The sequence below is a fragment of the Miniopterus schreibersii genome (assembly GCF_964146895.1).
Source record: "Miniopterus schreibersii genome assembly, chromosome: 18".
Classification (NCBI taxonomy): domain Eukaryota; kingdom Metazoa; phylum Chordata; class Mammalia; order Chiroptera; family Miniopteridae; genus Miniopterus; species Miniopterus schreibersii.
This window is the reverse complement of record NC_138121.1, coordinates 1540474-1564784: the sequence shown is the minus strand read 5'-3', so window position 1 is coordinate 1564784 and position 24311 is coordinate 1540474. Positions and strand designations below refer to the sequence as shown.

At 57.8% G+C, this 24311-nt stretch overlaps 2 protein-coding genes across 7 annotated transcripts; both read right to left on the bottom strand.

The window, feature by feature from the left end:
* Positions 1-1735: 1735 nt before the first annotated feature.
* On the bottom strand, positions 1736-8157 carry SYT5 (synaptotagmin 5). Of its 5 annotated transcripts, none has more exons than XM_081117679.1 (9): positions 7899-8157; positions 6768-6870; positions 5991-6163; positions 4301-4420; positions 4042-4209; positions 3600-3767; positions 3270-3387; positions 2870-3003; positions 1736-2313 (listed from the first exon to the last, which is right to left on the bottom strand). In XM_081117679.1, exons 2-9 carry the CDS (start codon positions 6844-6846, stop codon positions 2113-2115), a joined length of 1161 nt encoding a protein of 386 aa, XP_080973805.1. In that variant the 5' UTR covers positions 6847-6870; positions 7899-8157; the 3' UTR covers positions 1736-2112. The 5 variants fall into 5 exon arrangements, with proteins under 5 accessions (XP_080973805.1, XP_080973806.1, XP_080973807.1 ...); XM_081117680.1 differs by having other exon boundaries at positions 1742-2313; positions 6768-6848; positions 7899-7990; XM_081117681.1 differs by having other exon boundaries at positions 1742-2313; positions 6768-6858; positions 7899-7984.
* Positions 8158-8809: 652 nt separating this feature from the next.
* Positions 8810-24092, bottom strand: PTPRH (protein tyrosine phosphatase receptor type H). 2 transcript variants are annotated; one of them, XM_081118270.1, is made up of 20 exons: positions 23902-24092; positions 22610-22643; positions 22137-22403; positions 21011-21277; positions 19875-20141; positions 19251-19514; positions 17693-17959; positions 16661-16930; positions 15691-15990; positions 15090-15356; positions 13885-13963; positions 13739-13771; positions 12594-12684; positions 12097-12187; positions 11825-11901; positions 11604-11738; positions 11156-11278; positions 10780-10940; positions 9549-9684; positions 8810-9442 (listed from the first exon to the last, which is right to left on the bottom strand). In XM_081118270.1, exons 1-20 carry the CDS (start codon positions 23950-23952, stop codon positions 9278-9280), a joined length of 3345 nt encoding a protein of 1114 aa, XP_080974396.1. In that variant the 5' UTR covers positions 23953-24092; the 3' UTR covers positions 8810-9277. The 2 variants fall into 2 exon arrangements, with proteins under 2 accessions (XP_080974396.1, XP_080974397.1); XM_081118271.1 differs by lacking the exon at positions 21011-21277.
* Between the last annotated feature and the right edge of the window lie 219 nt (positions 24093-24311).

The following is a 24311-nucleotide window of genomic DNA, read 5'->3' as shown; positions in this document are numbered from 1 at the left end:
ACCTGCGTATTACACTTAGTCATTACTAAAAATTAATTTTTTTACTAAATTGCTAAAAATTAAACTTCAATGGAGTACATTATGTTAAAATAAAAGTAATACTCAAAACTCATCACTGATTTTACTGTTAAGGTCTTAAGGTTATTTACATCTACAGTACTTGTATGAAGGAAATACTTTTTTTTTTTTTATTTCAGAGAGAGAAAGGGAGAGAGGAAGTAAAAGAGAGAAATATTGATTGGTTGCCTCCCACTCGGGGATCATACCCTCAACCTGGGTATGTGCCCTGACCAGAAATGGAAACTGCCACCTGTTGGTGCATGGGACGACCATGCTCCAACCAACGAGCCACACCAGCCAGGGCATTATTTTGATACAATAGTTTAAAAAACCAAGTTGGTAAAGTGCAACCACAAGCTGTTTTATCTTTGTAAATAAAGTTTTATTAGAACTAGGGCCAGGATTAGGATGAGGCACAGTGGTCCAAGTGCAAGGTCACATCCTGTCTTTAAAGTTTTTTATATTTTGTCCATTGTGGATTTCTTTTTTGCATTATTTTTTTAGAATATTGCATTAAAACACTATTTACCTTGACTACTGAGCATTTTGTTTTGGGCTTTGCCTTAAATTTTGGGATCCTGGTCCTGACACTGGGAAATACTACATGTTGGTGTGCTAATAGACATTCTCAACTCCATATTTGATTATTTCGCACTGGAGGTTTGAACTCAACCACAGTGGGAGTATTTACACCATGGGAATGGGCAAACTACACACTAGGGCTTCAGAAGTTGGTAACAGCAAGCATACTATGGAAAGCACTCAAGTGCTCTCCTGCCTACAGGACTGTATTCTTTGCTTTGTTCCAGCTAACATCCTCCCCCACTCTCCCCTTGGAAAAATCCAGCTTGTCCTTTCAACCCCAGCTGGGGATCATCCTCTAAGTTCTGCTCCTGCCTTCCCAGCAGAATGTCCACAAAAGTCTACCTGTGACTCCCACTATTTTATTTAATATTTGTTATAAATATGTTTTTATTGATTTTAGAGAGAGGGGAAGGAAGAGAAGTACCAATGTGATAGAGAATCGATGGGTTGCCTCCTGTAGGCCCCCTACTGAGGATTGAGCCCACAACCCAGGAATGTGCCCTAGCCAGGAATTGAACTGGTGACTTTCTGGTGCATGGGACAATGCTCAACCAACTGAGCCACACTGGCTAGGGTCCCCACTACTTTATATTTAAGGGACCAGACAGCAGGATGCTTGATAATGTGGCTTTTGGTGTCAGACATGCCTGGGTTTACATGTTGTCCTGTCACTTGCTGGCTGAAAGGCCTTAGCCAGGTGAGAACCTGTCTGTGAGTTCTACAAGGTCAGGGAATCGAATGAGACATGTCTCCAGATCAGCTCCAACATCCAGTACAGAATGCAGCACCCAAGGAGCCTCTGCTCTCTGTCTCCTCTCCTCACCCAGCTACATGACCTTAGACACAAGTCAGGATAAATTCCCCAGGTAAGAAAATTCTCATCGACTCCTCACAGCACTCAGAGGAATGAGTGACTGTACAAATGAAGGAATGAATGGATGCATGAGTGGGTGGGTGAGTTTCCCCTGGTAGGTTCCAAGGATGGGCAGCCCTACCCTTGCCCTTGTGTGATCCCACCCCTGGAGGTGAGGCTCCCTCTTGGGCCCCAGCCCTTGCCCTTGCAGACCCCCAACAAGAAGCACCCAGCCAGGCCACCAAAGTTTCTGAGCTTTATTTGGCCCCAGGAGCAGTGCAGGAATGAGACTGGGGACAGGATGGGTGAACTTCTGTAGGGTGAAGGGGACAGTAAGATGGGATCACTGATTGTCAAAGCAGAGGGTGGGCTGGGGGAAGGCCAAACTGCTCCCCTCCCCCAGGGGTCCCTGTGGCTTCTGAGTAGGTGTGGTGGGGGAGTTGGCAAGTTATCCTGATTGGCATAATGGGGGTGAGAAGGCAGGAATGGGTCAGATGGTTGGGGTGGAGGGGTGGGGGTGAGGGTGGGGGTGGGGGTTAGTGCTCAGAGAGGCTTAAAGGTGGGCCTGGGCAGAGCTTTGGCCAGGCGTCTGGGGTCAGGGGCTTTGCGGGGGGTCAGGGCACAGGCAGTGGCCTCACTCGGTCAGGGGGCCGCAGTGAGTGCCACTGGGCGACGGGCCGCCGAGGGTTGGCCAGCATGTCTGCCCAGTGCCGCAGGCCAGCCCCGCCGACCGCTGCCCCTACAGCCACCCTCCCGATGGCTTCGTTCTTGCCCAGCTTGTCATAGTCCAGCACAGTCAGCTCCACCTGGACCTTCTGGGGTGGGCACAAGAGGAAGAGGTGACAGGAGAGTGGGGGACAGAGGCACCGGGAGGGACTCAGGTAGCACTGCTAAGGGGAGCTCCCCTTGAAGAGTCCTGGGGGCCTCGTTAGGGCCCTGGGTTAAAACCCACCTGGAGCTCGGGTGGGGAGGGGGGTGAGAGGGGAGAGGTTAGAGGGGCTCCTCAGTCTTTCTCCCAGTGCGATCAGATTCCACAGGTGAGAAGCCCTCAGGATCCAGTGGCTAAGGGTTGTTAGGAGCCTCCTTAGGAGCTGCCACCTAAGGGTGCGGGGCAAACCTCCAGGACTTTTAAATGAGTGGAGGCACCTGACCCTAAAGGGTTGTGGGCAGGCTCTTTTTCTTTGTAGCCAGGGCTCCCGAGGGGCGGGGCGTCCCGGTCTTGCCTGTGGGGTGGGGTCACCTGCTTCTCCTGGAAGGAAACTGGGAGCACAACCTGAGACACCCCCAGGCCCTGGGCCCTGGAGGTAGCTAGAGTCTCCCTCCCTGGGGCAGCAGCAGCGTTTCTAAGGGGCTGAGGCAGGCCTAGCTCACCTGGACCTGGTCACAGGGCACCTCGAAGCTGAAGGCCTCGTTGTAATAGGGGTTCAGCGTGTTCTTCTTGATGGTTGTTTTTTTTTTCCGCACCTTCTTGCCGCCCTGCAGCAGGTGAACCTTGACGTAGGGGTCTGGGAGAGGGGGGAGGAGTCTCAGAGCTCTCGCCCTGCTTAGTGGGGGGATCGGATTGAGGGGGGCGCACGAGACTTCTCTGGAACAACATAGAGATTCCCCGGGCACCCCTCAGGTCTCCTCTCTCTCTGCCCAAATCAAACCTATACCCTCCCATGGCAGCCTGGGTCTCCCCCGCCCCCAGAAGACCCTCGGGCCGGAAACTGCCAACCTCGGCCAGAGGGCCCCTCCCGCACCACACCCCCACTTCCAGCTTCGCGCACACCTGACAGCCCTCCCACGTCCATCTTCTTCAGGTGTTTAGCCTCCAGCACGATGACGGTGAGCTTCCCGGCGGTGGGGACATAGCGGAGGGAGAAGCAGATGTCCCCTAGTTTCTCCTGCTAAAAGACGGGGAGGGACCCGTCCCAGCGCCGCACCGCACGCGCGCCCTCCGCGCCCGCCCCCTGCTTTGGGACGAAGGGTCCGGAGTTAACCCCAGGAGGCCCCTAGGCGGCGCCATCCGAGCGCAGCAGGTGCGAAGCCTGGCGCCCGCGGGGCGGGGCCTGTGATCTGATTGGCCCGGGCTCGGGGTGGGCGTGGCCAGGGCGCTCACCTCCTCCCGCGGAGCCGCCTGCAGCTCCCGCCAGGCCAGCACCGGCCTCCCCAAGTCCACGGAGCTCATGGGGACCCGCACCTCCCCGATGGCGTCGTTGCGGGAGAAGCGGTCGAAGTCGTACACCGCCAAGACCAGTACCCGGCCTCCCAGCTCCACGTAGGGGACCTGGGTGGGGGAGCGCGGAGGGAGCGCAAGGTGGAGGGGAGGGAGTCAGGAAGGAAGCGGGCACAGCACAGCAGGGTGGAAGGCCAGAGTGGGGCAGCGAGGGACTCAGGTGGGGTCCGTGGAACCCAAGTGGTACAACCCAGATCCAAGGGAACAGCCCCAGGGGTCAGCAGTGTCCCCAAGGGACAACCCAGAGCTAGTAGCTGAGGCTGCCTGCAGAAAAAGCTGAAGGGGTCAGCCCCCAGTGTTCCAGGGACTGGGGGCAGGTGCTCACCTTGAAGGCAAAGGTCTCCCCAAAGTGTGGGTTCAGCGTCTGCCGATGCACCTTAGTCTCATGCCGCCTCCGCTTGTCTGGCAGCAGGTAAACTCGCACATAGGGGTCCGAAGAGCCACCCAGGTCCAAGGCTGCCAAGCCCTCGGCTTGCAGGATGCCTACCAGCAGCTGTACAGTGAGGAGGGACCTCTAGCCTTAGCTTCCCTCTGGACCCTGCTGGGGCCCTCCCCTGCAAGGCCTCCCCCTCATCCACACCCACCTGGCCACTCTGGAAATCATAGTCCAGTGAGTACTGCAGGCGTCCCAGCTCGTGCTTCTCTGTGACCTGCTGCCCTGGCCCGGATAGTGCCGGCTCCAGCTCTTCCACTTCTGGCTGCACCTTAGGGAGCCAGGGGCAAGGGCCGGTGAACTCTTCCCCTGAGAGTGTCATCCTCCAGTCCCAGAAGCCAGGGGAGACTCACACATCTCTAGGTTATACCTGAGCACTTGCTGGCTAAGCAGAGTCAGTGTGCGATTAGTGATGTCTGCCACAGGCAGCGAATGAAGCAACGCATGGTGTAGTGTTTTCAGTGTTTGATTAGTGATGTCTGCTATGGTTGGGGCTAGGCAGTGGTGAAACAGGCACCCATGGTAGCCTAGAAAAACAAGCGTAATAGTGTCTCACTGCCTTCAGGAAGGAGGCAGGAGATTTTATTTCACATGCTAATGGAAGTATTGGGGTTGTGCAAATTGCTGCATTCTTTTGACAAGGCAAAAAGGCACACTTACTGTGTATTTGCCATTCTAAACTAGAACAGCAAAATCAGAAGACTTCTCCTTAACCTAAGCCACCAATTTAAAAAATTCAACGTGAATCGGAATTCCCCTGACTAGTGTGGCTGAATGCCTTCACTTCAGAGATTCTGACTCAGCAGCGGGTTTGGTGCAAGATCCGGAATTTGCTTTTCAATGAGCACCAGATGCGATTCTGATGTAATGGCCTTTGGAAGTCATTGGCTTAAGGGGTAGGGATAGAAACTGGATACCAGAATGATAAAAGCTACTTGTTGAGAAAGGAAGAGGGGAAATATGATTTATGGACCATGAACTTGAGGCTCAGAGAGGGACTGTGAACTTCCCAAGGCCACACAGCTGGTTGGAAACCCAGGGCCCTCTGCCTCCCAGGTGAGCCTCATTGCACTCTGCATTCAGAGACCTAATGCTCAAGTCCTTGCACCTGTAACCTTTTGTTTTCCACTCCAATAGCTTCTTACAGCTCAAGGCTCCTTCACCTTCTCAAGGCTGCCATATGACTTCCTGCCTGGTCTCCTTGCCCCAGGTCTGTCCTCATGTGGGTTCCAGGGGGTTCATCCTAACACCCATCTGACCCTGTCCCTGTCCTGCTCAAAGCTTCTATGGCTCCCAGTCACCCTCATTATGTGGCCACTGCTGGCTCTCCAGCAACCTCACTCTCCAGCATAGTAGATTCCCCACCCATTGTGAAAATGACTCATTGTTCCCCAAATACACCTGACAACCTGGATTCCAGGCCCCAGCATATGCTCTCCTTTGAGCTAAAATGCCCTTCCCTCCACTCTGTTAACTCTGTGTGCCCCCCGGGTCTCAGCACAGAAGTCTCCTCTGCTGGGAAGCCTGCTAAGACCTTCTAGGCTGCCAGGTGTTTCCTCTGTGCTCCCGTATGCCCAGCACTGCCTCTGATGGGGCACATACCACCTTGCATTGTGAACATGTGAGTGTCTGACTCCCCCACCAAACTGGAAGGTTCTTGTGAACAGTGACTAAGTCTGGTCCATCTTCAGGTCCCCAGGGTCAGTTTTGGGCTAGACACACGGTGGAGGTATACGAATAGGTGGGCATAGAAGGAAGGGAGCAGGGACTGACGCTGCGGGTCCATGGAGAGGAGCAGGGGTGCAGGAAGGGGCAGAGAAGAGGGCTGGGCCAGGCCACACCTTGTCTATGTAACTCCGGCCCAGCTCCTTCACTTCCTGAAAGTGGACCTGGGCTTGGGCCTGGATCTTCTTGCCCATCCGCCTCCGACAACGCTTCCGGTACAGACAAAAACAGCAGCTGAAGACCAGGAGGCCTGAGACCAGCACGATTGTGGCCAGGGCCCAGGGGGGCACTGCGGAGGACATGGACACAACAGACACTGAGGCCCTAGGAAGCCAGCCCACTGGTTCAGTCCGGGTGACATGTGGAGGCTGGAATCCTGGCCTGGTTTTCTCTCCAGCCGTTTCCATTCCGTTTTATTCCCGCGTTTTCCTTCCAACTGATCTCACCTGTAAAGCGACTTGATGCCCTAACCGAGCCTGACACCATCTGATTTTTTCGCCTATCATTTACACCCCCATTCGAATTTTTCTGCTCAACTTCTGATGCTCTTAGAAGACTGAACCCCTCCCCAGGCCTGTTTCCCTATCTTTAAAAGAAGGGACAGATGGACCCTCTAATTCACCAATCCAAGAGCCCATTCCATCCCACACTCCTTGGTCTGATTCTTCGGGGGTGTGGGGGGGGTGTGGGTGTGTGTGTGTGTTTTAGCAAACCTGTTCTCTTCCCATTTAATTTAGATTCCAGTCCAGAATTTCATTTAGATGCCAGTCCAGAATTCCTACTACGACCCCACCCGGATTTTCCAGCCCGCCAGCCGAGTCCACCCGTCCGAATCCTGCCCCAGCTGATCCTGGCCGGGCTTTCCCTCCGCTCCAGCCCCGGGTCTAGCTCACCTGGGCGGTGGCTGATGCGACTGGAGTCCGGAGGCGCATCGGTCGCTGGAGGTCCCAGGGTTGGGGGCTCCGGGAACATGGCTGTGGGATCCTAAGGTCCTTTCTGAGAAGGCACCCAAGCGTCCCAGTCCCCGACGCCCACCCCATGCAACCATTGAGTCCTCCCCACAACAAAGAACTACAACTCCCATCGGCGCTCTGGGCGACCAGCCGCACGGGAATCAGCCACCCGCCGCGAGGCATGTTGGGAGTTGTAGTTTCAGCCTCTCCGCGTCGGAGGGAGCGCGCTAGGGGTGCGTTCCTGGACCTAGTTGCATCCCAAAGGGACGCTCCATTGGTCCCGGGTCCCCGCAGGGACCCCGCTGACTTTTGCCCCTTCCTGGCGCCTCTCCGGGACCTGAATCGGAAGTGGGCGAAGGCGAGCGTGGGAACCAGCGCACCCAGTTGCCCGGAGCAACGCCCGGCTCTGCTAGGTCCCGGTGGGAACCACTCTGGTTGCCCCAGCAACGGCCTGTTGCCACGACAACGGGCAGGGCTTACGCACTGAAGCCGAGTACCCCCGGGGGCCGACCGGCTCCTCTCTCTGTTGGGCCTGGGACCCCAGACCCAGACCCCGGGACGAGCGAAGGTGGGGAGGGACGGCCGCGCCCGTGGGTCCGGCGCCCACAGCTGGCCCCTCCTCCACATCTGGCCCTGGAGGCGGAGACTCAGTCTCTCTGCCTCTCCCACTCTTCCGGGGAGTGTGGGGGTGTGGGGGGGCTGCTGCTTCTGCCGGCTCCCACGTCCTTCTCGGCCTGCTCGTCTCCCCCGCGCGTCCCGGGCACGGTCTTCACACCTGCGCTCGTGACCGCCGCGGCCTCCGCCCCTCCCTGTGGACCCCCTGCTTCTGCCCGGACCCGTCGGGGCCGCGCCGCCCCTGCCCTTTGCCGATTGCCTGCTCTGTCTCGGTGCCTGCTCCCGCCCGCTCCTTCCTCTCCGCGGCTCTTTGTCTCCACACCTGTCTCCTGCTCAGGCTCCAGCCCTCCCGCTCCCTCTGACGGTCCCCCAGGGTACCCCCTGCGCCCAGCGCCCCGTCCCTCTAGGGGTGGGGTGAGGGTGAGGCTTAGGGAGGGGCTCCCCGCGGCTGCTCACCTGCTCGGCAGCTGGACCAGACCCTCCCCAGGAGACTCCGCGGCGCCGCCCGGCTGACGCAGGCCCGCGGCGCTGTCCGCGGTGCTGATCGTGAGCGCGGGGGGCGGGCCGGGGGCGGGCGGCGATGGGCCGCGCGCGCGCGTTCAGTCCCGGGTCCGTGGAAGCCCCGTCCCGCCCCCAGCCGGGAGCCAGCAGCGGTGTGCATCCCGGTCCTCCAGGATTTCTGCCTTCCAGTCCAGCCACCGGGCATCTAGCCGCCCTCTCCCTACCTCCCGTGTTGCCTAAAGAACCCGGCGCCAGGATGCCCAGTCCTAGACTCCAGGAGACCCTCCCCACGGTATTCAGATACCCAGACGCCAGACTCCGCGTGAAAGCCTCCCCCAGGGATCACCCCACCCTCTAAATCCCCCTGTCTTCAGGCCAGGACACAAACTCCAGGGAACTGCGCCCACACTGCCGTGGACGTGGAACTGTACCTCCAGCCTTCTCTACCATCCAACGTTTTTCAGGTGCAAATTTGTGGGTCCCTCTGGTTAGCTCCCTAGGACTTTTATGTATTTATTTTTGGGTTAATCCTCACTTGATATTTTTTCCATTGATTTTAGAGAGAGTGGAAGGGAGGGGGGAAGGGGAGGGAGAGAAACATCCATGTGAGAGAGACACATTGATTGGTTGCGTCCCACACCTGCTTCGACCAGGGTGGGGGGAGCCAACCTGCAAGCCAGCTACGTGCCCTTGACTGGAATCAAACCTTCGACCCTTCAGTGCATGGGCCGACACTCTTCCGCTGAGCCACCCTGGCCAGGGCCTCCATAGGACTTTTGCCTCAGTACCTAAATATCTCATCCCCAGGAACCCACACACACCCCAAGATTATTTCCAAACCCAGAAATCCACTGGGGCAAGTATTTCTGCAGAGAATGGTGATTTAATAAATATGGGATAGAGGGGGAAAAAATATGTACAGGCAGGGAGGGATGGGAAACCTGAGATCCTAGGAAATTTATGGTTTATGGAGTAAAACATGGGCAGGATCCTGCCCAACTTGCGCCTGGGGTAGCCAGAATCCCAGACCCTCATTCCTTCCTTCCTCAGAATCCAGCTTGTTTCTGTGACACCCTGCAGCCCGGGCTCCCAGCCCCCTTCTCCTGAACTAGGACATCCTAGCCCCCATCCCTCCCCTCCTTCAAGGAACCAGGATCCCGGCTCCCACCTCACCTCTCTCCCCCAGGGCTGCCAGCCTCTCCTCCTACGAGGCCTAGGAGTCTGGGGCCCCAGCCCTGTACTCTCCCAGGGGTCCAGGAATCTGGGTTGAAGTCTGGATCCAGAACTTGAGTCTGGCTGGGCTGGGGTCTCGGCCCCCTAAAGCTTAGCTTTCCCTAGTGGGCCCGGATGGCAGCCTCATTCTGGATGGCAGCCTCATTCTGGATGGCAGCCTCATTCTCGAAGAGCAGGTTCTCATATATGACCCCCTTCTTGGCTGGCACGGGGGACAACTGCTGGAGAAACCGGAGGATGCACTGGTGCAGGAAGATGTACTGGGCCTGGAGAGGGGCACCAGGTGTGAGGGATGCCCTCCCGAGCCTTGGCCTGCTCTCCCTCGGGGACCCCACCTCCACGTGCCGCCCATCCCCTAAGGGCCCCAGTCACCTCAGTCTGCACCATCAGGGGCCGACTTTCCCGCATCTTCTTCACAAAGCTGAAGGGCCCCACGACGCCCTCACACTCCAGCTGCCGGAGCAGGACGTCCAGGGCGATGAGGGTTCCCGTGCGGCCCACACCAGCGCTAGGCAGGGCCAGGGAGGGGTCAGGCCACAGGAAAGGGTTTTGAGACAGAGAGCAGGGATCTGTTTTTGGAGCACCCAGTGATTTAGGCTATTATTCAGCGAGACACGGTTCCGGGGGGGCACAGTGTAAGTGGGGGGCACTTAGTGAAGGAGAAAGTAATGCCAGAGGACTCTGTGTGGAGTCCTTTCTACCTGCCAGGCCCCGTTCCAAGTTCCCACACCTGAGAAGTAGGAACGACTCGCAGGCCAATGTTACAGATGGGGAAACGGAGGCCGGGCCAGGTAAAGTCACTTGGCTAGTAAGTGACAGAACTGAGGTTCACACATGGGAAGATGCACCCCCAAGATGATAATTAAAAAATTTTTTCCATGGGGATGTAAAGTACAGCACAGGGAATATAGTCAATAATATTGTAATAACTACGGATGGGGCCAGGTGGGGACTTGAAATATTGGGGGGAATCACTGTGTAAAGTATATGACTGTCTAACCGCTATGCTGTACCCCTGAAACTAAAACAAAATAATAGTGAATGTGAACTGTAATTAAAAAATAGAATTTAGCCCGGCCAGGCGTGGCTCAGCAGTTGAGCATCAACCTGGGATCCAGGCGATCGGGGTTCGATTCCCAGTCAGGGCACAGGCCCGGGTTGTGGGCTCGATCAATGACTCTCTCATCATTGATGTTTCTATCTCTCTCTCTCCCTCTCCTTTCCTCTCTCTGAAATCAATAAAGATATATTTTTAAAAATAATAAAATAAAATAACAAAACAGAGTTTTGACTGGCCAGCCGGCGTGGCTCGGTGGTTGAGCATGGACCCATGAACAAAGAGGTCTCCGCTTCGATTCCCAATCAGGGCAAATGCCCAGGTTGGGACTCGATCCCTTTGGTGGCCCCCCTGCCACCCCCCCTTCGCTGCTGCTCCCCTCTCGTGCCCCCCTCCCTGACCTTCATCCTTCCTTCCCATCTTCTCATGGGCACCCTCGTGCTCCAGCTGCCCCCCTGCCCGCCTCCCTCTGTCTCCCCTACAAGTTCCCTGGCACCCAGATAACCCGGTTTTCTGAGTCTAGGACGGGGTCGCGGGGGTCCTCACCTGCAGTGCACAATGGGGGGCCCTCCCTCTGGGGTCTGGTCCAGCCACCGCCGGAGCATCTTCCAGAAGGCCAGCAAGGGGTCCGGGGAGTGGGGGACGCCGTGGTCCGGCCAGGCCACGTAATGAAATTGTCGCACGGAGAGGGTCTTCTGCTCTTGCGTCTAGACCGAGGGTGGGTCGGGAGAGGGAGAGCTCAGAACCTGGGCGGGGGCTGGGGAGGGCTGGTGGGGGAATCTGTGGTCCCTTGGGAGGCTGATATAAGGATAGGGTTCCCGGGGAGCTGTGGGGAGGGGACTGCCCAGAAGGCCCCGGGGTGGGGTGGGAATGAAGGAATTGACGGCCATTCGCACAGAGCTGGCAGGGTGGGGGGACTCACATGTCGCAGCTTCAGGTCTCGGACTGTCCAGTTCTCCATCACCTTCTCACTCTCCAGGGTCACCTGTAGGTGCCCGTGGGTGCAGGGCTGGGTGTCTAGAGGCCAGTAATGCTCACACTTCACCTGGGGGAGGGAGGTCTACAGGGTCAGAGAACAGGAGGCCCAAAGAACCTGCCCGGAGGCCCCTCCACATGGTGGCTCTTGTATTCAGGGCCTGGGACCCTCAGGCAGCCAGGGTTAGATCCATCCTAGACAGGGCTCCTCAAGGCCACGGTCACGGGGATCAGCCTCCACCCACAGGTGGGCAATGGGGGAGGTTGGGGTCCTTGGGGGAATCAGTGAGGTGTGGGTCAGGGTGGACACTGGAACCAGCATCCGGGGCAGGTCTCGGAATGGAGGTTGGGGGTCGGTACCCCAGAGCCCTGCCCCACCGCAGGCATCCTCTCACCCGGCCCAGCTCCACGCAGTTGGTCAGCATGACCAGGGTGCGGCTCTGCTGCTCCCACACCAGGCGCCAGAAGTCGCCCACCGTCTGGGGCAGGGGGCCCTGGGTCGCAATGAACTCCTGGGGGCTCCAGAGACCCTGGTCGAGGGAAACGGGCAGATGGTGAGCCCCCCCCCAGCTTCTCAGGCAGCCTCAGCACCTCCCAGCTCCCCGCCTCCACCTACAGGCATGAAGCTGGCGTTGATGTAGTCAGAGCCCGGCTCCCCTCCAAGGGGCTTCAGGGGCACACGGGACCAGTCGTCTAGGGGAGAGGCCGGCATGGCAGTGCGGAGAGAGGGCGACAGAAGTCACGCTGAGGTGCAGACGGACACGGGGGGCTGGGAGAGGGGCTGGGGCCTCAGCTGGAAGCACTGACTGGGGCGGGGGCCCGCGGCTCCCGGGGGAAGGGACAGGCCGTGGACCGGGGACAGGCGAGGTCAGCCGCAGGGAGACTCACAGGGCAGCACGTTCCTGTAGCGGTTTTTGGCGCTGTTCTCGGGAGCCGAGGCCACCGCCTGAGACTGGCCATGGCCCTCCAGGGCCAGGTTCTGGGGTGCAGGCGGAGGAGGGGTGCAGGGATGTAAGGATTCCTCCATTTTCCCCGAAGGACACCCCCGCCGCTCCCTTTGCCCCCCATTTGCCCCTTGCGCCCTGGAGGTCTGCAGCCCCCGCAGAAATGGAGCGTGCGTGTGCCGCCACCCCCGGGGGCATCTGGGGTGACTGCGGGGAAGGTGGGGACTAGCGGGGCAGGCCAGAGAGAGGGGGTGTCCGGGGAACCAAGGACGGACACAGGGCCCCTCCCGGCGAGTCCCCTGACTCGCCGACACGGCCACACCCGAGGACGCCCGTGTGAGCGGACGGGGTTACTCGTCGCTGATTCTGTGTAATCCCCAGGGTGCGGGAAGCCTGGCGGGCCCGGGCTCGGCGGAGGCCTGCTCTGCCCGCCTCACCCACCTGATAGTCCTCGGCGAAGCCGCAGTTGCTGTCCTTCTCCTTTTTCCTGACGTGCTCGGCAAAGTCGGCCGCCAGGATGTCCCCTGGGAAGCTGGGGGGGACAGAGATCTTAACCTCCTGCACTCCGGTGTTCTCGGGGCAAGAGGGGTGTCCTTGTCGACATGCCCGTAACTCCCGCATCTTACAGCTGGAAGCTTGAAACTATTTTTTTTTAATCCTCACAGGAGGAAATTGTTTTCATTACTTTTCGGAGAGAGAGGGAGGGAGGGAGGAAGGGAGAGAGACTTCGATGTGAGAGAGGCACAGCGACCGGTGGCCTCCTGCACCACCCCAGCCGGGGCGGGGAGTGAACCCGCAACTGCGGTACATGCTCCTGACCGGGGTCGAACCCCAGCCCCTTCGGAGCTCTAACCACTGAGCCACGCTGGCCAGGGCCAACTGCCTCTCATTTTAACGCCATGTCTAAAATATTTCTTCACCCTTCCTGGCCTCTTCTCTTGCTTTATTTGTCTCCCAGTAGGTATCACCTTCAGTGTCCTGTTCACCAGCGTCTTCCTGCACTAGGATGGCGGCTCCGCGGGGACAGGGATCTCTGTTTAACTCAGTTTCCTCAGCACCCAGCACAGTGCCTGACACATAATAGGTCATATTCTGTTGGATGAGTGAGTGGAACTTTCCCAACAGAGTTGAATCTGGAACCGATTCCGCGCGGCCGGGCGTGGCTCAGCGGTGGAGCATATGCCCAGGATCCAGGAGACCGCGGGTCGATTCCCGGTCGGGCACGTGCCGGGGTTTCGGGCTCGATCCCCAGTCAGGGGCGTGCAGAAGGCAGCCGATCAATGGCTCTCTCATCATTGATGTTTCTCTCTCTCCCTCTCCCTTCCTCTCTCTCAAATCAATAAAAACATTTAATAAATAAATAAAAATTTAAAAAAGAAACTGGAACTGATTCCAACATCACCGGCCCAGGCTGCTTAGGGGGCAGGAAGCGATGAAAGGGCCGTGACCCCTGCGGCAGAGGGCATTAGGGCATTAATGTGGGTGGGTTCCCTGATCCTGCCCTCTGACCCACTCAGCGACCAGCAAACACCCCTTGATTTGACCTGACAGCGATTCTTTTGGGTGCTCCCCAGCTGTCTGCTCACCTGACTACTGAGTTCTTCTGGCTCTTCTTATACCTGGGGGAAGGATGTTGGGATGAAAGGCTCAGGGACAGAGGCAGGAGCCAGAGGTCCTGACCCTTCCCCGGCCCCGCCTCCGGGCAGTCGGTCAGTCCTGTGCTGAGTCTCACCTCTTCTTCAGGAAGAAAGCCAGCAGGCCCCCCAGGACGATGAATAGAAGGACGCCAACAATGGCCCCCGCGATGACCCCTGGGGGAAGGAGGGTGCGGAGCCCTTAGAGCCCTGGCCCTAGCTCCCGACGCCCCATCTCTCCTGTCTCCATCTTTACGCCCAGACTGTGACCAGAGGGCCTACGGGGTAGATACTGGGCCAGAGGGGGCAGGAGAAAAATCTGGATAAAGCCTCACATCCCCACCCAACCTTTCCTCTCAGCCTCTCAGTTCCCGAGGAGCCTGGTCCAAATGCATCATTTTCTCGGGTGACCTGGCTGCTAGAGGACACTCCCCTCCTTGACCTAGGCTAACAGTTCTCAGCAAGGACGACCTTGCCCCGCCAGCGACCTCAGGGACTGCCTGGAGACATTCTGGCTCATCGCCACTGGGGCGTGCCACTCGCACTGAATGGGAGGCCGCTCGGTATCCCCAATGCACAGGACAGGCCCCCCCACAGCGAAGAATAACCCAGCCCCGCCCAGCCGGTGTGGCTCAGTGAGAGAGGCCAGTCACAGAGGACCACATGCTATGTGATGTGATTATATTTTCAGGAAATGTACAAAACAGGAAAATCTATAGAGAAAGAAAATAAATTAGAGATTCCCTAGACCTGGTTGCTGGGGACCTGGGGAAGTTAGGCGGGGATGGCTTAAGAAGGGGGTTTTCGCCCGGCCGGGTGTGGCTCAGCAGTTGAGCGTCGACCTAGGATCCGGATCAGGGTTTGATTCCTGGTAGGGGCACAGGCCCGGGTTGCGGGCTCGATCCCCAGTCGGGGGCGTGCAGGAGGCAGCTGATCAATGACTCTCATCATTGATGTTTCTCTCTCTCCCTCTCCTTTCCTCTCTCTGAAATCAATAAAGATATATTTAAAAAAAAGAAAAAGAAAAAAAAGAAGGGGGTTTTCTTTATGGGGCGATAAAAATATTCTAAAACTGATCCTGCTGGTGGTTGCACAGCACTGTGGATACACTCAAAGCCACTGTACACGTTAAATGGGTGCGTTGTATGTTATGTGACTTACAGCTCAGTAAAATTGTTTTAAAAAATGCAAAAAACAAACACTAACAAGCAAACAAAAAGGACCCCATGGGTAGGTAAGGCTCCCTCACGACAGGCCCGAGGGGTCTAGGGAGACTTTCTCTGTCTCCCGGGGCTCTGCGCACCTGCACTCTCGGTGTGGCAGGTCACAGAGGTAGGTGGGGCCTTCAGTCCGTCCCAGATGGTCCTGACGGTGGCTGAGTAAGACCGGGCAGGCTGGAGGCCTGACACAGGCACGTCCTTCCCGCAGGAGGCGCCGTCCTGGGAGCCCTCTTGCCCGCCCACCTGAAACTCAAAGGCCTCATAGCCTCCTGGGGGGCAGGACCAGGTGAGGATGACCCCATAGCCACCAGAGGTGCTGACGCAGGAGGTGATGGTGACAGGGTCCGGGTCTGGCGGGGGGGACGACAAGAAGAGTCAGTAGGTGCCATGGAAGGTGGTTTTCCATCCCTCCCCCACTTCACACCAGTGATGCCAATTCTGGGAGGAGCCCATCCTTCCTTCCCCAAACCAAAATACCTCTTCACCCCTCCTTTTCTGTCTTCCCCAAATGGACTCACAACAGGTCCCCACAAACTACAACTCCCATGAGCCCTCTGACCCTCTGCAGCATATACAGATATGGCCCCATGGCCTGATGGGATTTGTAGTCCACGCACTTCTCATTGCCCCCTCAGTTGAAACGAAGCCCGGTCCCCCAGCCAGGTACAAGGGGGCCCATCTCACTTGTGGACGCGCGGAGGCTCTGTGTGGAGCTGGCTACCTCGGTCCTCAGTGCCCACACGCTGAAGTTGTACAGGGTCCCGGGTTCCAGGGCCTCCGCCACATACCAAGTCTCATTGGTCCTGCCTCTCTCGGATCCCTGGTGTCCTTGGGGATCTTTTTCCCTTTGGGAATGTCCCCCACCGGCCCACTGGATGCAGTATATGTAGAGGTGAGAGTGGGGGTCTGCGGGGGCCTCCCAACGCAGGGTGATTGAGTTGTTGGTCTGAGTTTTCTTCTGCAGAGCTGTGACCTCGTTGGGAGCTGAGGATTGAGACAGACAACTTAAGGGGCTGGATCCTCGAGGACCCTCACACCCGAGCCTGCTCGCCTCCCCTTTCCCTGCAAAGCTGAGAAGCCCCAGTCATTGGATGGGTCTGTTTCCTAAGGAGCATAAACCACAGAAAAGAGGTGGGGATCAGGATCACCCAGGTCCCCTCTTTCTGGGTCTGCAGCCCTGGGTCCTACCCACCACCCTTCTCACTTCTAGATCCACCAAGTTTCTAAATGGAGCTGTTGACTTCAGTCTTCTTAACCCAAATGGCCAGAGACTGAAGAGTTCCAGGTTCCGTCCATCAACAGGGACCCTAGTCCCTGGGGTAATGGTGGTTTCTCTCACACTCAGGACCCTCCCTATGGAGGCGGGGCTCTGTGGGTTCCCCTAATTCACCAGCATAAGCTGTGGATGACTGTCTAGCCGGCGGTGACTTTACTGATTCCTGAGAGGTGGTGCTGGACAGTCAGGGGCTCTCTTCATCCCCAGAGACAGACCCTCAAATTGGAAAACCTTGGCTGCTGAGGACAGACACCCCCTAGAAGCAGACCTGTGAGCTCAAGGCCTGATGAGGCTGTAGAGGGGTCTCCCAACGCGGCCCTCCATCACTCTCCTCTCCCGTTCCAGGAGTGCCGGGTCCAGAACTAGACCGGGGCTCACCTGTGGCCCCGGTGAGGGTCTCGTTGTCGCTGTTGACCCCGTTCCTCACCGCCCAGATGGTGAATGTGTACAGGCTCCCGGCTTCCATTCCCTCCAGTGTGATCTTGGTATCCGAGGTGTCATCGGACCTAGTGTCAGCGCTGCCCTCCATGATCCATGAGACCCCGTAGGTGTAGGGAGGGAGACCTGGGCCCTGGGGCACTGCCCAGTTCAGGGTGATGGAGCTGGTGGTCTGGTGCTGTATCCTGAGACTTGTCACTGCATTGGGGACTGGCAGAAGGAAAAGATGGTTGGGTTTCCATGACCCTCGTCCACAGGAGTCCAGAACACAGTCATGTCCCTGCTCCCTTTGCGGCCCAGCTTGTTAAGAAACACTTCCTAGCCCTGGCCGAGTAGCTCGGTCGGTCGGAGCATCATCCCGATACGCTAAGGTTGCCAGTTCAGTCCCCAGTCGGGGCACATAGAAGGATCAACCAATGAACGGGTAACTAAGTGGAACAACAAATCCGTCTCTTCCCCTTCCCCTTCCTCTCTCCCTTGAAAATCAAATTTTTAAAAAAAGAAGAAAGAAAGAGAGAAACCGTTCCTGTCCTGGCCCATGTGGCTCAGTGGGTTGGGTGTCTTCCCACACACCAAGCGGTTGCCGGTTTGAGTCCCAGTCAGGGCACATGCAGGGGTCATGGGCTTGATCCCCGGCAGGGGGCCTACAGGAGGCAGCGGACTGATGTTTAACTATCACATCGATTTTTCTCTCCCTCCCCTCCCTTCCTCCCTTTCTAAAAATCAACAAATTATGCTTTAAAAAAGAAAATAAAAGAACACTTCCTAGCAATGGGACCTAGAGACAGCTGGGCTCCTGAAGCTCCATGCTCAGCTTCAGTCCCAGCTGTGGCCACATCTGTGGACTCTGGGGGGGTGGGTCTGGCTCAGTGAGGCTGAAGACACGGTCGCCAGAGCCCAGAGCCCAGAGCCAGTGCCATCTCTGCCGACTTGGCCTCTTGCCAAAATGGAGTGGACGTTGGTGGCTCTTACCTGTGGAAACGCTGCTGTTCTGCCTGGAGCCAGGTACTTCATTCTTTTCCGCCCACACAGAGAGTACGTACAGCGTCCCGGGCTCCAGTCCCTCCACTGTGACACTGGTGTTTGCTGTGTTTTGGGTCTTAGTTCCATCACTGCCACCCATCCGCTGGACCCAGTAGGTATAGTTCAGAAGGTCGGGGCCCTCAGGCACCTGCCAGCTCAGGGTGATGGAGCTGTTGGACCGTTTCTTCATGCTCAGGTCTCTGACGAGGTTAGGGGCTGGGACATCAGGAAGAAGGATCAGTGTCGGAGGGGGAGCAGGTCAGAGGGGGCACTCGATGGGCATTCCTAACCCTCACAGCTCCCAGGCCTGCCTCTAGCACTGATCCCAGGACACAGGGCAAGCTGCAGTGTGCACACCTAACACTGGCATCTCGTTAAGACGGAGGTCCTGGCCTGCCATCGTGGCTCAGTGGCTAGAGAGTCAGCCCTCAGACTGAAGGGTCTTGGGTTCTGTCCCAGTCAAGGGCACATACCTGGGTTGCAGGCTCGATCCCCGGCCTCGGTCGGGGAGCATTCGAGAGGCAACCAATCGATGTGTTTCTCTCACATCGATGTTTCTGTCTCTCTCTCTCCCCCTCCCACTCTCTCTGAAAAGCAATGGAAAAAATATCCTCAGGCGAGGGTTAAAAAACAAACAGCCCGGCCGGAGCGGCTCAGTGGTTGAGTGTCGACCCATGAACCTGGAGGTCACAGTTCAATTCCGGGTCAGGGCACATGCCCGGATCATGGGCTCAATCCCCAGTAGGGGGCGCTGCAGGAGGCAACCGATCAATGACTCTATCATTGATGTTTCTCTCTCTCTCTCTCTCCTTTCCTCTCTCTGAAATCAATAAAGGTATATTTAAAATAAAATAAAATAAAAATAAATTTTAAAAATAAATAAATAAAAAGACTGACACAGCTGGGAACTAGAAGACTCCGAGAACCCGAGGGTCCACATTCCACAGTACCTACCCCTGCCCAGAGCTGATGTTGTGTGCCTTTGCCCCCTGCACAGCCTGGCTGCTCAGGAAGACACTCTCCGGTATCACGGTCTGGGTTCTAAGTCTGACACCCAGACCGATCCCCGCTCAGAACCCCATGGACACTCTTCCTTCACCTCCTGCTCAACGTGACCCAAAACGTTGGGCTTAGAGAATCTGCCACGTTCTCCTGACGGTTCACCACCTCCACCTATCACCTCTCATCAAAAAACAAACAGCCCGGGCCTGTGTAGCTCAGTGGTTAGAGCGTTGGCCCACGCACCAAAGGGCCATGAGTTCGATTCCTGGCCTAGGGCACATACCTGGGTTGTGGGTTCCCTCCCTGCCCCCAGAGGAGGCACATGCGGGAGGCAACCAGTTGATGTGTCTCTCTCACATCGACGTTTCTCTCTCACCCTCCCCCCTTCCTCCCTTCCACTCTCTCTGAAAAGCAATGGAAAAAGAATGCTCAGGTGAGGATTCAAAAACACAAACGCAAAAAAACTAAATGACAATGACGAAAAAACAAACGGCCCTGCTGTCACCTGTGGCGGCCTGGTGAGTGACCCAGGAGCTGTTGACGCTCTTGTTCTCCACCCACACGGCAAGTCTGTATGAGGACCCAGGCTTTAGTCCGTCCAGGATGACACTGGTGTTCGTTGTGCTCCGGGTCTCAGTTTTACCACCTCCGTCCGTCCACTGCACCCAGTAGGTGTAGCTCAGGCCGGGGCCGTCGGGCGGCTCCCAGCGCAGGCTCAGGGAGCTGTTGGTCTGATCCTGCACGCTCAGGTTCCTCACGGAGTTGGGCGCTGGGACCATACGAAGACAGGGGCTCAGCAGGGAAGCAGGTCATTTCGCAGTTCAGCCCCCTCCGTGTCCCCAGTTCAGCCCTCTCCACAGCCCTGGTTGCTAAGCAGAGACACCTCCCCCCAAGCATTCTGGTCTAGAAAGCTCTCCGAGCCCCTAACTCTGAGGCAGGAGGGCCCGTGGACAACCCCTGGGATGCGGCCAGTCTCTCCTGGAGCCTCGCGGAAGGTCCGGCCCTGTGAGGCCCAATGACATGTTGGCCCCCATCTGCTGGCACCTCCTTCCAAAGGATCTCAGCCGTCTCCCACCACCCCCAGGGGAGAAACCAGCAAGTGGGCAGAGTGGGCATGGGTGCTCCTGACCTGTGGCACCCTCGAGGGGCTCCATGGAGCCGTGCACTCCATGCTTCTCCGCCCACACAGAAAACTCATAGGAGGTTGCCGGCTTAAGTTCTTCCACTGAGTAACTGGTGTTTGTCGTGTTTCGGGTCTCATTTTTGTCACCCTGGTTGGTCCACTGCACCCAGTAGGTGTAGTTCTGAGAGTTCGGGCCTTCAGGAGCCTCCCAGCGCAGGCTGATGGAGCTGTTGGTCTGCTTCTCCACCCTCAGGTTCCTGACGCTGTTAGGGGCTGAGGAGGGGACGGGAGGGGAAATCAGCTGTGGTCTCTGGGGCCCACATCTCCAGGCCTGTCTTCCCCACTGGGCCCCGGAACGGTGGGGCGGTGGCTAGACCAGAGAGTCCAATACAGCAGACGTGACTTCCAGGTGACACCGGGCCCTGGAAATGTGGCTTGTAAAATACACAGCAAGCCCTGGCCGGGTGGCCCAGCTGGTTGGAGCACCATCCAAGAGGTTGTGGGTTCAATCCCCGGTCGGGGTGCGGGTGGGAGGTAACCGATCTATGTTTCTCTCTCACATCGATGTCTCTCTCTCTAAATCAGCAAACATATCTTCAGGTGAGAATAAAAAAATGAAAAATAAAATACTGAGTTGGAAGAAACGGGTGAAGTTAAGCCTGTGCAGAATTTCATCGGTCCTCTGTTATACGGACGCCGCGTCAGAAGATAACGTTTTGAATCCATTGGGCTAAATCAACTCTCTCTTTATAACGAATCTCGCCTGTTCCCTTTCACTTACTTCAGTGGGGCTGATAGAAAACTTGACTTTGAGTGTGACTTCCACTCTCTGTCTCCTACAGAACCAGCCCTGTCTCTGATGGGATCTCCAGCACCGCCAGCCACCTCCCTTCAAAAAACAACCAAATACCCTGGCTGGTGTGGCTCAGCGGTTAGAGCATCAGCCTGAGCACCAAAGGGTTGTGGGATCGATCCCCGACCCATGCGGGAGGCAACCAATTGATGTGTCTCTCTCACACCAATGTTTCTGTCTCTCCCCCCACCTTCCGTGCACTCTCTCTAAAAATCAGTGGAAAAAGAATATCCTCGAGAGAAGATTAACAAAATAAAATAATAATAGTAAAAAACGGGCTGCCTCTCACCTGTGGCGGCCTTGAGGGTCTTCTGGGAGCTGTTGATGGCATCTTTTACCACCCACACGGAGAATTCGTACCAGGACTCGGGGTCGAGTCTCTCTGCCGTGAAATAGATGTCTGTCGTGTTTCGGGTCTCATTTTTGTCACCCTGGTTGGTCCACTGCACCCAGTAGGTGTAGTTCTGAGAGTTCGGGCCTTCAGGGGCCTCCCAGCGCAGGCTGATGGAGCTGTTGGTCTGCTTCTCCACCCTCAGGTTCCTGACGCTGTTGGGGGCTGAGGAGGGGACGGGAGGGGAAATCAGCTGTGGTCTCTGGGGCCCACATCTCCAGGCCTGCCTTCCCCACCGGGCCCCGGAACGGTGGGGCGGCGGCTACACCTGCGAGTCCAAATGCAGCAGCCTGACCTCCAGGTGACACCGGGCCCTGGCCGGGTGGCCTAGTTGGTTGGAGACTCCTCCCGTGCACCGAAAGGCTGTGGGTTTGATTCCAGGTCAGGGCACATACCTAGGCTGCGGGTTTGATTCCCAGTCGGGGCGCACACAGGAGGCAACCGACCAACGTTTCTCTCTCACATGGATGTTTCTCTCTCTCCCTTCCTCTCTCTCTGAAATCAATAAACATATCCTCAGGTGAGGCTTAAAAAACACAAAATGAAATACTGTTTGAAGAAGAATTGGGATGAAGTTAAGCCTGTACAAAATCTCATTAAACTGACTTCAGGAGGCGAGGCGGAGAGAAGGGGGGAGGGCGTGGACTCGCTGATCCACTTACTGACGCATCACTGGTTGACCCCCGAGTGCGCCCTGACCGGGGGTGAACCTGAAACCTCGGCGTGGCCGGACAACGCTCTGACCGACTGAGCGCCTGGCCTGGGCTCCATCGGTCCTCTGTGATTCGGGCGCCATGTCACAAGGATACCATTTTGAACCTACGGGGCTAAATAAACTCTCCCTTTATAACGAATTTCACCTGTTTCCTTTGACTTATTTCAATGGGCCTGATAGAAAACTAGACCTCGCAGTGTGGCCTCCACTGGCTCGCCATCGCCTACAGAACCTGCCCCTTCTGCTGTGAGCCCTGCAGGCCGCCTCCCTTCAAAAACCAGCCACAGCCGTCACCGGGGCTGCGGTCACCTGTGGTGGCCTGGAGCATCCCGGGGGTGCCGTTGCCTCCGCCTGCCTCCGCCCACACGAAGAATTTGTAGGAGGACGAAGGTTGAAGCCCGTCCGCTGTGAAACAGGTGTCTGTCGTGTTTCGAGTCTCATTTTTGTCACCCTGGTTGGTCCACTGCACCCAGTAGGTGTAGTTCTGAGAGTTCGGGCTTTTGGGGTCGTCCCAGCACAGGCTGATGGAGCTGTTGGTCCGCTTCTCCACCCTCAGGTTCTTGACCAAGTCAGGGTCTGAGAATTGGGAAGGAAGGCCGGGTGTGGGCGGGGGTGCGCCACCCTTGGCCTGGCTCTCCCCACTCTCGCCCTGAGTCCAGAAAGACCACCCCCACCAGCACCTGCCAGGGGTCCTTGCACCCTCCGTGGAGACCCACCCCCCAGAAACAGAGTTGAGGTGCAAGCTCTCTGTGTGGGCGGTGAACTCAGCGAGGGTCACTCACCGGCTGCCCTGGCGCCTGTCCAGATGCACAGGCCCTGGGGAGAGCCCAGGGGGAGAATCAGAGTCCGAGCCCCACCTGCCGGGCCCAGGTGAGCGGTGGGGCTGGGCCAACAGCCGCCCTCCGGCCTCTGCCCCACCCGGCGCCCCGCCTGGAGGAGAGCTGGGACGCGGCACAGCTGGCACCGCCTCCCCCGGCTGGGCGCCCAGGAAGGTCACTCCAATGGCCAGCTGTGTTTTCTGGGTGTGGGTGGCCTGTGTTGTGGGGGTGGGGACAGAGGCGGGGCTCCGGGGACCCAGGAGCTGGGGTTGGCTCCACCGATTAGGCCGGGAGATAAAGTTAATGGTTTCACTTCCTGAAAAGTATGGCCCGGGAAGACTAGAGGCAGGAAAGTAAGCAACATACTACTGTTTAAAAATAATGCTAAAATACAAGTAACCAACAACGGAACCCGGGAGAGACTGAGGCCGGGGACCGGAGGCCAGACACTGAGTCTGATGGTGTCTGAGGCTGGAGGCCTGGACCCCTGGGCCAGAGGGAGGAGGGGCTGAGGGCCTGGACCCCTGGGTCCGAGGGAGGAGGGACTGGGGCCTGGACTCCTGGGTCTGAGGGAGGAGGGGCTGGGGCCTGGGCTCCTGGGTCTGAGGGAGGAGGGGCTGGGGCCTGGGCTCCTGGGCCAGAGGGAGGAGGGGCTGGGACCTGGACCCCTAGGTCTGAGGGAGGAGGGGCTGGGACCTGGACTCCTGGGTCTGAGGGAGGAGGGGCTGGGGCCTGGGCTCCTGGGTCTGAGGGAGGAGGGGCTGGGACCTGGACCCCTGGGTCTGAGGGAGGAGGGGCTGGGACCTGGACTCCTGGGTCTGAGGGAGGAGGGGCTGGGGCCTGGGCTCCTGGGTCTGAGGGAGGAGGGGCTGGGGTCTGGACTCCTGGGTCTGAGGGAGGAGGGGCTGGGACCTGGACCCCTGGGTCTGAGGGAGGAGGGGCTGGGACCTGGACTCCTGGGTCTGAGGGAGGAGGGGCTGGGGCCTGGGCTCCTGGGTCTGAGGGAGGAGGGGCTGGGGTCTGGACTCCTGGATCTATATAAAGCAGAATTTACTCTCACCCCAGACCCTACTGTATCTAAGAGCCCAGGTGTAAGACCCCCAACACTCCTTGGAACCTAGACTTGCTTCTCCCGGAAACCGCCGGCCCTCACTCCCTCAGAACCTGAGTTCAGGGACCCCAGTTCCCCAATCCCTCAGGCCCAGCAGAGGGCCCCCCCTCCCTGAGATCCCTCTTGGCTGGCTGGGAACACTCACCAGCAGCATCAGGCTCCCCCAGGCCCTGAGGCCCCCACCAGACCGGGCCATGTCTGCAGGCTCTCCGAGGGACCCAGGTATCCCAGTCCCCGACCTTCCACCTGCCGGACTTTAAATGCATGCATTTCCCCTTTCCCAGCCCAAGGGCCTGGAGGCCGCAGGTCCGGGCGGGAGGGGGGAGGAGGAAGTGGAGGCTCCGGGGAGAGCACCAGCCCCGCCCCGGCCCCTGCCCTCTGCCCTCTGCCTGGGTCGTGGCCTCTGGACCCTCCCCTGTTGCGAGAAAAGCACAGGGATGGGGCACTGTCTCGCCACTGGCCCAGCCAGTCTCCTAGCTTCTCCAAAAGTTCTTAAGTTTTTAGTTTGTAGGTGCCCCAGGCTGTGTCCAACCCCAGGCTCCTGGCACCTGCCGT

Bases quoted from the DNA above. Each gene is read 5' to 3' on its own strand.
- PTPRH (XM_081118270.1), bottom strand. From the start codon at position 23,952: ATGGCCCGGTCTGGTGGGGGCCTCAGGGCCTGGGGGAGCCTGATGCTG. The intron at 13,964-15,089 runs GTGCGCAGAGCC...TCCTTCCCCCAG, and splicing joins CTGCCACACCGAGAGTGCAG to GGGTCATCGCGGGGGCCATT. The intron at 9,685-10,779 runs GTGAGGACCCCC...GGCCCTGCCTAG, and splicing joins CCCCCCATTGTGCACTGCAG to CGCTGGTGTGGGCCGCACGG.
- SYT5 (XM_081117679.1), bottom strand. From the start codon at position 6,846: ATGTTCCCGGAGCCCCCAACCCTGGGACCTCCAGCGACCGATGCGCCT. The intron at 3,388-3,599 runs GTGAGCGCCCTG...CCCGTCTTTTAG, and splicing joins AGGCGGCTCCGCGGGAGGAG to CAGGAGAAACTAGGGGACAT. The intron at 3,004-3,269 runs GTGTGCGCGAAG...CCCCTCTCCCAG, and splicing joins GGACGTGGGAGGGCTGTCAG to ACCCCTACGTCAAGGTTCAC.